At 42.1% G+C, this 14,474-nt stretch overlaps 1 protein-coding gene across 3 annotated transcripts in view; it reads left to right on the forward strand.

Moving 5' to 3' along the window:
- Window positions 1-14,474, forward strand: part of Mtmr3 (myotubularin related protein 3) — a 138,272-nt gene that overhangs the window by 96,342 nt on the left and 27,456 nt on the right. For all 3 annotated transcript variants that reach the window (XM_045133001.1, XM_045133003.1, XM_045133002.1), the window contains 3 exons: window positions 2,505-2,587; window positions 7,679-7,845; window positions 13,572-13,668. In XM_045133001.1, coding sequence (XP_044988936.1) covers window positions 2,505-2,587; window positions 7,679-7,845; window positions 13,572-13,668 — 347 coding nt within the window. The remainder of the gene's footprint in view (window positions 1-2,504; window positions 2,588-7,678; window positions 7,846-13,571; window positions 13,669-14,474) is intronic.

The raw sequence follows: 14,474 nt of genomic DNA on the forward strand, positions 1-14,474 counted from the left end.
ATGGTGGGTCAGATTGCAGAACGTCTGTTCTGAAACTGGCATAGCTAACATGGGCAGCCTGGGTAGCAGTCTTGTTTCTCTCTGCTCTGCGTTGGAGGAGGACCCCCCCCCCCAATCTTATGTCAAACACAAATTGTTAGAACTCTACTTGGAACTCCCAGGGCCACATCTTGGCTATGCTTCATAGAGTGTAAAAGACAAGTAAGCCATTTCTTTTCCAAGAAATTAAGAGTCAGTTAATAGAGTACCTACCTTGGGTTCGATCCCCAGCAGCACTGGGTGTGACAGTGCACACCTGTAATTACAACACTAGAGAGGTTGAGGCAGGAGGTTCAGAAGGCTTATCCTTAGCTGCATAATGAGTTTGAGGCCAGTATGAGCTACATGAGACCATTTCACACCCCGCCCCCCAGAAAGTGTATCCATTGAATTTCTTTTGACTTTTTGTTTTGTTTTGTTTTAAGCCAGAGGCCATCAGAATAGGAATTATTTGCACCCTTGCAGATGCTTTTCATTCTGTCTCTCGCTCTTTTCTGTTCTCTGTCCAATATAGTTAAGTGTAGTTAGCTGACCACATAGGCAGGAAGGAACCATTGCTACTCAAACCTCAATCAAGCTGTCTTTGGCAAACAAGGCTCTTGTCCAATAGTCTTTTGGAGCAAGTTGAATCTAACCAATTTTTAAAAATTTTTGTTTATTTTTATTTATTCGAGAGCAACAGACAGAGAAATGGGCACACCAGGACCTCCAGCCACTGCAAAAGAACACCATACGTGTGCACCCCCTTGTGCATCTGGCTAATGTGGGTCCTGGGGAATGGAGCCTTTAACCAGGGTCCTTAGGCTTCACAGGCAAGCGCTTAACCACTAAGCCATCTCTCCAGCCCAAATCTAACCAATTTTAATTCTTTTATTGCTATGTGACTTTCACTTTTTTTTTCCTTTATTTTCCCCCTGAGGTAGGATCTCACTGTAGCCCAGGCTGACCTGGAATGCACTATGTAGTCTCAGATAGCCTTGAACTCAGAGGTCATCCTACCTCTGCCTCCAAGTGCTGGGATCAAAGACATAGGCCACCAGGTTTGGGTTCTTTTCTTATTCTTCTTTTTAAATATTTATTTATTTGAGAGAGAAAGAGATAGAGAGAGAATGGGCACTCCAGGGCCTCCAGCCACTGCAAAGGAACTCCATTTGCATGCGCCCCCTTGTGCATCTGGCGTATGTGGGTCCTAGGGAATTGAACCAGGATCTTTTGGCTTTGCAGACAAATGCCTTAACTGCTAAGCCATCTCTCCAGCCCTTCTTCTTTTTTAAAGTAATTGTTTTTATTAAAGAGAATGAATCATTTATGAATAGGCGTGCCAGGGCCTCTAGTCACTGCAAACGAATTTCATGCACATGCGTCACAATGTATATCTGGCTTACGTAGGTACTGGGGAATTAAACCTGAGTCCTTAGGCTTCACAGGCAAGGGTCTTAACCGCTAAGCAATCTCTCAAGCCCTCTTGTCTTCTTGCTATCTCTGGTTCTAGCCTACTGATCAGAGAGCCTGCCCAACAACTGCTGTCCTACCATCTTTTTATCTTATTTTTGTTTTGTTGTTTTGAGGTAGGGGCTCACTCTAGTCCAGGCTGACCTGGAATTCACTATGTAATCTCAGGATGGCCTCAAAGTCATGGTGATCTTTCTACCTCTGCCTCCCAAGTGCTGGGATTAAAGGCATGTGCCACCATGCCCAGCTCTTTCTTCTCCTCCCCCTTCCCCCCTCCTATTTTTTTTAAGAACGCAAGAGCGAGAGCAAGGTTTGGTGTGCTAGGGCCTCAGCCATTGTAATTGAACTCCACATGTTTGAGCCACCTCGTAGGCATGTGTGACCTTGTGCTTGCCTCACCTTTATGTGTCTGACTAATGGGGGATCTGGAGAGTGGAACATGGATCCTTAGGCTTTGCAGAGAAGTGCCTTAACTGCTAAGCCATCTCTCCAGCCCTGTCCTACCATCTTAGTTTGGTAACATGCAGGCTTCCAGCCCTTTTCAGGAGCCTCATTTGTCAATGCTAAGCTGTAAACCCATTCTGTCAATTGGGACACTCACTGCATGCATTGAGCCCTGTTAGCACTCATATCTATACTTCTTTTCTGTAAGCAAGACAAGATTGCTCTTGTGGTGCCTGCCAACTTCTGTGTCATTGTAAATCATAACCAGCTATAGCTGCTCAAGAAAGGAACTTGTGAGCTTGCTCTAGAGATCTTTTCTTTTTTTTCTCTTCTAGAGCTGGTGCCTCTAATTGGTCATCTTTGTGCTACGACTTTGAAGCTATTGATTTAGGGAAATTCCCTTTCCCTTAATTTACTCTTTGATAGGTCACTTGAGTAATATTGATCCAGCTAAATTTGTGATTGTTTGCTTCTTTCCCCTGTTTGTTTAGTCAGTTGGACACATTGAAGGACTGTAAAGTCAATACTTTTTAGACTAAGAGGACTTGTGCTTTTTTTTTTAATTGCAGGTTCCACTACAGCTTATAGAAAGTGTTGAATGTCGTGATATATTTCAGCTTCATTTGACTTGCAAAGACTGCAAAGTTATCAGGTAGGTATTTGTTTCTGAGGCTGTGTAGAAAATATTTTAATTCTTTATTTAGTCCTCACTTATACGAGAGAGAAAGAGAGAGAATGAATATGAATGGACGTATCAGGACCTCTTACCACTGCAAACAAACTCCAGATGCATGTGTTTTATGCATCTGGATTTACATGTATACTGGGGTGGCAGACTTTGCAAACAGGAGCCTTTAACCACTGAACCCTCTCCCCAGCCCTGCTAAATGCTTTTAAAATAATTAGAACATGTCTTTATTTGTTTTTTAAAGACTTATTTTTGCTATTTACTTGAGACAGAGAGGGGTGGGTGAGAGAGTGAGAATGGGAGTGCCAGACCCTCCAGCCACTGCAAACGAACTTCAGACTTTTGTGCCACCATGTGCATCTGGCTTACATGGGATCTGGAGAATTGAACCTGGGTCCTTAGGCTTCACAGGCATGTGCCTTAACCACTAAGCCATCTCTCCAGCCCTCTGTTTTTTTTTGAGATAGGGTCTTGTGCTATCCCAGGCTGATCTGGAATTCACCATGTAATGTTAGGGTGGCCTTGAACATACGGTGATCTTCTTACAGACTCTGCTTCTCGAGTGCTGGGATTAAAGCTGTGCGCCACCACACCTGGCTTAGAACATGTCTTTTTTTTTTTTTTTTTTTTTTTTTTTAAGAAAACTTGCTTATTTGAGAGAGAGAGCTCAGTGTGTGTGTGCACGCATGCACAAGTGTTTATGTATGGGTGTACCAGGGCCCCCAGCCACTACACATGAACTCCAAAAGCATGTGCCACTTTATGCATCTGGAAAATAATTTCAAAATATACATAAAAGTAACAAAATAAAAATAATGCAAAGTAGTACACTAATACACTATTTCCCCTAATTTACCAAGTGATTGTTAACTTTAATTTACTTGACTGTTAGGAGCGAGTGTGTGTGTGTGTGTGAGAGAGAGAGAGAGAGAGAGAGAGAGAGAGAGAGAGAGAGAGAGAAGATTAGAGAGAGGTGGGTGTGGAAAGGGTGAAGGGGATGTGAGGAGGGTTAGGGGAGAGATTATTTTCCAAAGCAACTAGATAGTAGTAAAATGCATAAGCCTAGCTGTTGAATCCCAAAATGTTTTAGTATGCTTTCCTAACAGGAATATTTGTTACATAACCAGGGCATTATTATGAACTTCATGATTTTAAGATTATAATACTTTTTCCCAGTCAGCTATCCTTGTTCCAGTTTTGTTAGTTGACCTAATAATGTCCTTTATAACATTTTTCCTAGCACCTCCCATTTATGATGCATACTGAGTCAGATAATACACTTAGCTGTCATGATTCTGTCATCTATAATCGGAACATTTCTGCAGCTTTCCTTTCATGACTTTTACATTTTGACAAATTCAGTCTTGGCTTAATGCTTATTTTATGTTTGTCTGTGTTTTCTCAAGATTAAATTCAAGTTACGCTTTAGCAACTAGATGCAATTCTCTTTTCTTTCCCTCCTTCAAGCCTCTAAAGGAGTATAATATCCAAAAATAAGCAATCTACTTGTCCATCATAGGTGAATTCTGATCACTATAGTCAAGATGCCACCTGATTTCCGAATATTTTCTACATTTTCTTTCTTGCAACTAATAGTTTATGGAAAGCACTTTGATTTCTTGCTTATCAAAGTTTCTAAGTCTGGAATTCATTCCTGATTTCTATCAGATCTGATTTTAACTCTAATGATTGTACAATGATGCCTAAAATGCATATCAGTTTAGTAGCTCTATAAATGCTCATTTCAAGTTTTTTTACTTACCCCTTTGGCATGTTGGGAGGGTACTAGTAAGCATTGTGTATTGTCATGTTGATGAACCACATTAATTGGGACCAGAATTTAAGTGGCCTATTCAGGTATATAAATTTCTTTTTAGCTGGTCAGATTTAGCTTACATTGGATCTCAGTGAGTAGCTTAGGCTGGCATTAGCCTTGATGCAATCTTCATACTTTAGCTGCTAAAGTGCTGGATTGTGGGCCCAACCATTACAGCTGGCTTCTGGCTTACTTTTGATAGTGACTGAATACCACTCAGTGTTAAGCTTACTTATTTCCCATTTTTGTGTGCATATGTGTAGAGGCCAAAGAAGGTGCCAGAGGAGGACCTTCTCTATCACCCTTACACCTTACTGAGACACTCCCTGAACCTGCAGCTGGCTGTTTGTCAGCTACCTTGGCTGATTGGGAAGCCCCACCAACCCTCCTGCCTGTGCCCTGCCTCTGCGCCAGTGCTGGGGTGTAGACATGCTTGACCATGCCAAGGTTTTTATGTGGGTGCTGGGGATCCAAGCTCAGGTTCTCCTGCTTGTGCAGCAAGAACTCGTATTCAGTGAGCCATCTCTTCAGCCCCAGTTTCTCATTTTTAATTTAATATTGCATTTAAAAATGAAGTCATATTACTTAAAGCCTCAAAAAAAAAAATCAGTTTGCACCAATTATTTTAGTTGAAAAATGATATTAGAATTGTTTTCTTTGTGTGGTCATAACTAAAAGTTGTACCTCTATCTTATTTGGGATATAAGAGATTTGGCCTAATTGCTAAATAGAGCCAAATTTTTTGTTCTTCTTTAACATTTTATTTTTATTTATTTATTTTAGAGAAAAGGGAGGAGGAGAAAAGAAGAGCAGATAGAGAGTGGCATTCAGGTCCTCCAGCCACTGCAAAAGAAATCCATATGCATGCGCCCCTTGTGCAGCTTATGTGGGTCCTGGGGAATTGAAACTAGGTCCTTTGGCTTTGCAAGCAAATGCCTAAATGGCTAAGCCATCTCTCCGGCCTCTAAATAGAGACAAATTTTGAAATTATTTTCTAACTGCCTATAGGTAGTGTAGGAATTTATTTTCTTAGGTTGGCCTATTATGTCATTAAGGGCTTTTCTAAACTTCAAAAAAATAGTTTTTTTCTTATTTTTTTTAATTTTTTTTTGTTTATTTTATTTATTTGAGAGCAACAGACAGAGAGAGAGAAAGAGGCAGAGAGAGAAAGAATGGGCACGCCAGGGCTTCCAGCCACTGCAAACAAACTCCAGACACATGTGCCCCCTTGTGCATCTGGCTAATGTGGGTCCTGGGGAATTGAGCCTCGAACTGGAGTCCTTAGGCATCACAGGCAAGCGCTTAACCGCTAAGCCATCTCTCCAGCTCAGTTTTTTTCTTTTCTAATTTCTCTTTTTTTCCTGTTTGCCAATTTTTTTTATTAGTTATGTATACAGTATGTATACAGCCATGTTGATACCATTGTTAGCCTCCTCCCTGCCTTGCCCCCTCTGCAGGGACCCTCCTTGTTGGGGAATGTGGGTTGTGCATTGTGGGGTTAGCCATCAGTTATGGGGAAGAGGCAATGTCTCTGTACATAATTTCCCAACATGGGGCTGTAACAATCTTTCCGCCCCCTCTTCCACGAATTTCCCTGAGCCATGATGGGTTCATTGTGGGTCTACTTCAGTGATGAGGTGTTGGGAGCCTCTGAGTCTCTGGATCTCTGGTTTGGTAGGAGTTCAGTGTTCTGTGTCTATCTCCTTCACCCCTGTGCTGGTACTAGGTTCACCAAGAAAGCAGCACTCTTGCTCATTTCCCCAATTACTCTTGGTTTCATTTGGGCCCTGGTGAGGTGTGATGGGTTGATTATCTCCTCAGGATCTGTGTCCATCTGAAAGAGAAGCAAATTCTCCAATGGAGAGTGAAGTCAGCACTGGATAAATGGGATAACCATTATTATTTTAGAGAGAATTTAATAGGATATATGCCATCTTCTAGCCAATGATTGGTAGGAGCCTGATAATGGAGAGTGGGCTTGTTTTTTGGATGTGGTTCTGACTTGTTTCCCAGCTCCAGCTATGGGTTCCATTCCACTGAGCAGATCTGTAAGCCAAATCCAAAGTAGTTGGTTACCCACCATGGCTGTGTGCCACTGAAATCTTTTTGATCAATTTCTCTCTCTGTCTCTGTCTCTGTCTCTGTCTGTCTGTCTCTCTCTCTCTCTCTCTCTCTCTCTGTGTGTGTGTGTGTGTGTGTGTGTGTGTGTGCGCGCGCGCGCGCGCGTACATACATATGTACATACACCACAGCCTCTTGGCATTGCAAATGAACCCCAGATGCTTAGGCCACTTTTTGCATCTGGCTTATGTGGGTGTCTTAGGAATTAAACCTGGGCCAGCAGGCTTTGCACTTTTTTTTTTTTTTTTTTTTGTTTTTGTTTTTGTTTTTTGAGGTAGGGTTTTGCTCTAGCCTAGGCTGACCTGGAATATTCACTATGTAGTCTCAGGGTGGCCTCGAACTCATGGTGATCCTCCTACTTCTGCCTCCCAAGTGCTAGGATTAAAGGCGTCTGCCACCATGCCTGGCTAAACATATTTCTTCTTTTTTTTTTTTGGGGGGTTTTCGAGGCAGGGTCTCACTCTAGCCCAGGCTGACCTGGAATTCACTATGGAGTCTCAGGGTGGCCTTGAACTCACAGCGATCCTCCTACCTCTGCCTCCCAAGTGCTGGGATTAAAGGCGTGCGCCACCACGCCCGGCTAAACATATTTCTTGAAAGGGGAAATTATAAAACAAATTGAAGAGATTAAATGAACTCTCATTCATATAAGAGAATAACTACCATTTTACTTTAGTAGTTGTCATTAATCAGTTTTAGAAGAGATTTATTTCATGAAATTAAGATAATAGATTTGTTTTGTTTTGTTTTGTTTTTTGAGGTAGTCTCACTCTAGCCCAGGCTTACCTGGAATTCACTATGTAGTCTCAGGGTGGCTTTGAACTCATGGCGATCCTCCTACCTCTGCCTCCTGAGTGCTGGGATTAAAGGGGTGTGCCACCACGCCCAGCTCAAGATGATAGATTTTTCCACATGTCCAGTTTCCTTCAGTTTGACATTTTGTACCACTGGTTAAAATCTGTTGGACCTCTTATTGTGAGAGTGAATGACTTCTTGTGATGCTTTCTCCATTGTTAATTGTCCTTCACTACAAATAGGCACTCTTGAAATGTGGCTTTCTTAGACTTCTTTATCAGCTGTCATCTGATTACATTTATACTTTTTTTGGCTTTGCAAAGGTGTCAGTTCTCAACCTTTGAGCAGTGTCAAGACTGGCTTAAGAGACTGAACAATGCAATCCGACCACCTGGTAAAATAGAAGATCTTTTCTCATTTGCATACCATGCTTGGTGCATGGAGGTCTACGCCAGTGAAAAAGAGCAACATGGAGACTTGTGCAGACCAGGTAGGCCTTTTTAAATTTTCCATATGGCCAGGTTCCTTACCAAGCTTTGCTGGTGGTACCTTTATTGTGAAATGTTATCTCATAATACTCATGTATTCATTCAATCAGTGTATATTTTATGTAGCATCTAGCGTGTTCTCATTGTTCTGAGCTTAGTAAGAGATGCTTCCTGCCTTCCAGGGGAAGGGTAGAGCATTACATTTGGCATCATAATCTGCTAGGCTGAAACAATTATAATAAGGTTTGTGGCTGTTGGTCCCTAGTAGAACAAGGCTGTGAATTTTGTGTACATGGTTGGGAAGACTTCATGTTAAGGTGGGTTTTGAGTAGGCCCCTGAAGGCTCACTGTTAGAGAAAAAGGAAGAGAATTTGAAACCGCCAGTAGTATGAACTGAGACGTGTAAGTGTGAAGACAGGGAGTGGTAGATTTTACTGCTCTACGATTTCAGGTTGTGAATTACCTGTTCTGAACCCTGTAAGCCCATAAATGGAGAAATTGAGATCCAACACTGGTCCATTGTTGACTCTCTAGTATGCCAATGTTTGCTTAGAGGCAAGGTCTTGAGTTTATGAGCAGTGAAAAGCTTTGAGCATTCTTCCCAGTAAGAATGCATTTTGGGTTTTTCTTTAAGCCTGAAATGTTCTTTAAGCCTGAATCTTCAGTCTTACCAGTCTGCCCTGGATCTTTTTTGAACACTTGAGGCTAATCTGTCTGTATCACATCACTTTGTTTCCTTGGCCTATCACTAAAGTTTTTGGTTCAGATAATTCTCTGTATGACCTTGTCAAGCAGGCAAGATACATTGTTGTCTCTTTTAGGAGCCAAAGAAAGGAAGACTTAAAATACTTTTAGGGCTGGAGAAATGGCTTAGTAGTTAAGGCATTTGCTTGCAAAGCCAAAGGACCCAAGTTCAAGTACCCAGGACCCTCACAAGCCAGATAGATGCACAAGTTGACGCATATATCCGGAGTTCATTTGCAGCAGCTGAAGGCCCTGGTGCGCCCATATTCTCCCTCCCTCCCCACCCTCTCCTCCATTCCCCCCCCCTCTCTCTCTGCATATTTCTCCCTCCCCCCTTTCTGCCTTTCTTCCCCTCTCCTTTCTGCCTCTTTCTTCCTCTTTCTCCCCCCTCCGCCTCTTTCTCCCCCCCTTCCTCTTTCTTCCCCCCTCTATCTTTGCCCCTCCCTCTCTCTCTCTCTCTCTCTCTGCCTCTTTCTTTCTCAGATAAAAATACATTAGAAAATAATTTTTTAAAAATATTCCCAGAGTTAAAACCTGTTGCTAAGTCCTATTGCTAGCCAGTAACAGAGGTAGGACTTAAAATCAGTCCTCAGGTATTGAGAATTGCATAGGGTGCTATGGATACAGAACTTGAGGAACAGAGTCACCTGTCCTTGTACAGTGTCAGGGAAAGCCCTAGAATCCAGACTTCTTCCTAGTCTGTGTAGATGGTGGAGCCCAGTGTCATCCCCAGAAAGCACATCAACCTCAGACCTTTCAATAAAGGTGCTTAATGGTGCACTGTACTCCTAGGTATTACCTCCTCCCCTCTTCTCCCATCTGTCCTCTTACTTCTTCTGTCCTAGGCTAACATTTGAAATGCCATGATAGTTTAAATTTATTTTTTGAAATGTTTTCAGCTCTAAGTTTCTTTTTTGTTGTTGTTGTTGTTTTTGTTTTTTTTCGAGGTAGGGTCTAGCTCTAGCCCAGGCTGACCTGGAATTCACTCTGTAGTCTCAGGGTGGCCTCAAACTCACAGCCATCCTCCTACCTCTGCCTCCCGAGTGCTGGGGTTAAAGGCTGCGCCACCACGCCTGGTTACTTTCCAAGTTTTTTAATGGTGAAGTTTACAGACATTGGAGTAGACAAATCTTTTGTGTACGTTTGTGAGTTTTTCTTTTCTTTTCTTTTTTTAAAAATGTTTTTGAAAGAGAAGGAAATAGGCAGGGAGAAGAGAGGGAGAGAATGGGTGCACTAGGGCCTGTAGCCCTGCAAACCAACTCCAGATGCTTGTGCTACCTTGTGCATCTGGCTTACGTGGGTCCTGGGGAATTGAACCTGGGTCCTTTGGCTTTGCAGGCAAACACCTTAACTGCTAAGCCAGCCATCCCTCCAGCCCGCACAATAAGCTTTTTTTTTTTTTTTTTTGCTGACCTGGAATTCACTATGGAGTCTCAGGGTGGCCTCGAACTCATGGCAGTCCTGCTACCTCTGCCTCCCAAGTGCTGGGATTAAAGGCATGCACCACCATGCGCGACTCAATATAAGCTTTTTAAGAAGCTTCTTTATAGCCTTAATAGTTGTTTCTTTTGGGTGTGAGCTAATTCTTAAGCTATTCCCAAGATATGGCAAGTTAGAACCTCACTCTTTCTTTTTTTGGCGGGGGAGGTAGGGTTTCACTTTAGCCCACGCTGACCTGGAATTCACTATGTAGTCTCAGGGTGGCCTGGAACTCACGGTGATCCTCCTACCTCTGCCTCCCCAGTGCTGGGATTAAAGGCGTGAGCCACCATGCCTGGCTTAGAACCTCACTCTTAATTATGGGTGACTTTGTCCTGAGAAGGGTCCTCTGGTCTGTTCTTGTTGATATGTTAGTCTTTGGCCTTCAATAACAGAGTTGTCCACGGTGTCCCCTGTCTTTTCACGGGCCTTTGAAACATTGGGGGCATGTAGTAGGTAAAATACTGATTTTAGAACTCAAAATCAAAAAATTGGCACAAATTCAAATCTGTACTCTGCTATTGCATTGAAAACAATACAGTGCAAGCCTTTTGTCCTTTAGCTTCCTTTGTCAAAACTGGGACATTCAGCCAGGCATGGTGGCTCATACTTATACTCCCAGCACCTGGGAAGCAGATTGCCATGAGTTCAAGGCCATCTTAGCCTTGAGCTCCAGGTCAGCCTGGACCTACATTGTTGTCAGCAATTCCCTAGGCAAAGGTTGCATTTTGTTTCTTCCCAAGACCCACAGTCCACATTGATGCTAACTTGGCACTTGGCATTTACATGGACCTACATTGTTGCTTTTTCCTTTTGTTTTTGCTACAGAATATAGTGAGAAAGCATTCTTTGATTAAAAAACACTGGTGGCACCTTTCAGGCTACACAACTTGGTTCTTCTGTCATCATCCAATACTGTTGAGTGTTGGTGGCTACAGCATTACTCTCTGAATGTGAGCATACCAGACAACCACATTCTTACAGGTCACCTGAAGAGTGACCACATGTGGGGTATTTCGTAGTGAAGCGTTGTATAGTCTGCCCAGTACTTAAGGTCACCTGTCCAGACTCTGAGGTGTAGAAGTGCAGCTCTTCAGCTGTTCTTCAAGCTTTCTGCAGCTCCTCTCCATTTGTCCTGTTCCTAAAGGGTTGAGTGTATTAGAGAGCTGGGAACTAGGAAAATTACACTATTGCTTTGGTGTTCATATAAATTTAGTGCCTAGTGTTGAACCCATCATAGTTGAGCCAGGCCTGTTGTAGCCACAGCTCCATCTCTCTAATCAGCTTTGGAAGCGGTCTCAGCATTGCTGTGAATGTCTTTGCCGACTCCTAGCTCTACTTCTAATCCCATCTTAAACTCAAGCCAAGCAATGGACTCAGACCTGCAGTCTTCTCTCCCACATCCTCAGCATTCCTCATTGTAGCCAACTGCTTGGTGCCAGGTTTGTATTAGTGCACACCTCTCTGATCTCTCCATGAGATGTACTTAGTAAGTACACCTTGTTCATCCACTGCTAGCATCTAACTCTAGATCTCACACTGCTGTGCAGCTGTCTTCTGGGTTTGGATGCAGTCCAGGAAGTGTGTGTCTCTGGAACCTTGCTGCTACAAAGAAAAGAATGATTCTTCCCAACAAAAGATTTTGAGGGCTGGAGAGATGGCTTAGCAGTCAAGGTGCTTGCCTGGGAAGCCAAAGGATCCTTCCTATCCTTCTCCCTCTTAGACAATAGATTCTGTCTTAAGATGGCATCTAGCCACTGTGTTTATTTTTAAATCATGATGCTATTAGGATATCTGTCATCCTAAAATAGAAGTATTACTACAAAACCATTAATAAATGTACTTTGTAACTTTGCAAAACTGCAGAGCTACATGAAAAGGATGAATATCAGTAAACTTGGATCTTACTAGCTTTATAGCTCTTAGATTTTGAGTGAATCTCTCCTTGCTTAGTATTCCCAAGGGCCAGTACTCCCTGCAATTTGTACACAGATGGTACCTCAATTCAAATAGCTTCTCCCCCTATTTGGGAGCCTGCTACATTCTAAAACTTTTCCAAATGGGCCAGAATCAACCATTATTATTTCTTCTGTATCTCTGAACCTCATCTTTTTATAGCTTTCCTTCAGGAAGCATGTAGTATCTAGCTTAAGCTCAAGAAACATAGTTTTAAATGGTGAGTAGTTTTGCAGAATTGGCCTTATTCCAAGCAATTGCTATTTCCTGTTCTGTAGCTCCTCTACCAGGAGAGTAAAGCTTTATACGTACATCACCAAAGCAGTCTGGGTTTTGCTTTATTCGTTGTTTTTCCCAGTTGCCCACCAGCAGTTCTTTTACAACCTGTACCAGGTTTTATATATTAGTAGTCTGCTTTGTATTTGTGTCTTAATAAAATTACTGCCCTAGGACTGTGTGTTTTTCAAGGAAGAAAATACAGATGTGTTGACATTTGTTAGATTGATCTCTTTGTTACTGAGTTAAGGAAGAAAAATCCAAATTCACTAAGGCAAATCTGTCCAGATTTGAGCTGTTGGGGTGGATGTTTTCAGCTGCTCCAGCACCTGATTTAGCAGTGGCCTATCTCTTGGGATTTCTGGCCACTAGTAGGAAGGGTTTCATGATCACTCACTTGCACCACATGGATTAACCTGCAATCCCAAAAGTTCTGAAAACCAAGGTATTTCTTACCTTGATTGGTAGCTCTACCTGATCTGAGCTGACATGAAGCTGTCCCACTTGATGTGAATTATCCCTGCACCCTGTGGAAGAAATATTAATGCTTGATTAAACCTTATTGTATAGATTAGTATCGATCCAATATTGTAAGACATGTACTATCTAATCTTTCTAAAAGCCAGAAAGCTCCTAAGTTCTGAAATCTGACCCAATGGGTTTCAGAAGAGTTACAGATCTTTGTTGTTCCTGGTGACCTTTAAAATTGACTTTTTCTTATTATATACACTGTCAGCCTGAATGTGGTAGTAGAAAAGCAGCCAGTGTAATGACAAAGACCATCTAGAGAGGTGCACCACAAAATGCTCTCTTGCTCTGTTGGTCCTCTAGAATGAGCTCAATGATACTGCCCTCAGGTCAGATGAGAAGGTGTTTCATTAAAAAAATTTCTTTAAAACTTTATTAGAGAGAGAGAATGAATGAATGGGCACAATAGGGCCTCTAGCCACTGCAAACAAACTCCGGATGCATGTGCCACTTTGTGCATCTAGCTCTATGTGGACACTGGGGAATCAAACCTGGTTCCTTTGGCTTTGCAGGCAGGTGCCTTAACTGCTAAGCAGGAATCTCTCCAGCCTGAGAAGATCATTCTTGATCACAGTTCATTTGTTTCCTCTATAGTCTTAACCATTTTTTTCAACTAATGTTAAATGTTATCTTAACTAATTATCCAAAGCCTGCTTTATAAACAATTGAAATAGAGTTAACTATGCTTTTATTTTTCCTGTTTTGAAAAATGACATTCATTTCTTTTTACTGTCTCTGGCCCTAGGGGAGCATGTAACGTCAAGGTTTAAAAATGAAGTGGAGCGGATGGGTTTTGATATGAACAATGCTTGGAGAATTTCCAACATCAATGAGAAATACAAGTGAGTTTAATGGTTTACTGTGTTTGACAGCTGATACTTTTGCAGAAATGCTAATTCTCATGAGGTAGGAGAATCACTGAATTTAAGGCCAGCCTGGACTATAGACTTCTAGGGCAGCCAGACTAGTGTGAGACTGCCTCAAAACAGCAATAAAAATTACCGCTTGTCTACTAGCTCCACTTGAAATATTGTTTGCACTCTTAAGGGAGAATGAGAGCCAAATCTAGTCTTAAACTTCAAGAAAGGAACAAGGCACATGATCAAAACAGTAACCACAAACACTGTGTCCCAGGTCACTTTAGGAGCTTTTGGGTAAGTATTAGGAAGTTGGTATAGCTGTTCTTAGTCATAGTCATCCTCTGGCTCAGTGGCTTTTAAATTCCTGATACTTTATCTTTCAGGAATTGAGAAAAGGAGATCTAGTGTAGAATGATCAGTTGTTCTCTCTCAGAACTCCTAAGATCTTGTCTGATGTTCTGTTTCTCCTTTAGTACATAGACTAGACTGGGCAGGGTGGTGGTGGACATGGTGGTTTGTATGTTTTAGAATTTGGGTTAAAGTCTTAGGAATTGCCTTCACTATTCAAAAGGAAGATTGGATTACCCAGAGACACTGTCTTACAGATAAAACCTGTCCCAGGCCACCATCTTAACATGCAGCTAGCATCTTCTCTGAGGGGAGCAAAGATATTTTTTTTTTTCCCGGAGTCTAGTTTGTTCTACAGAAGTTATGATTAATAGCTGTCCCCATGGCTAACTTGGCTCAGTGGGACTGTGATTATATTGCTTATGTATAACTCCTGGCTG

The sequence above is a fragment of the Jaculus jaculus genome, chromosome 13 (assembly GCF_020740685.1).
Source record: "Jaculus jaculus isolate mJacJac1 chromosome 13, mJacJac1.mat.Y.cur, whole genome shotgun sequence".
Taxonomy (NCBI): Eukaryota; Metazoa; Chordata; class Mammalia; order Rodentia; family Dipodidae; genus Jaculus; species Jaculus jaculus.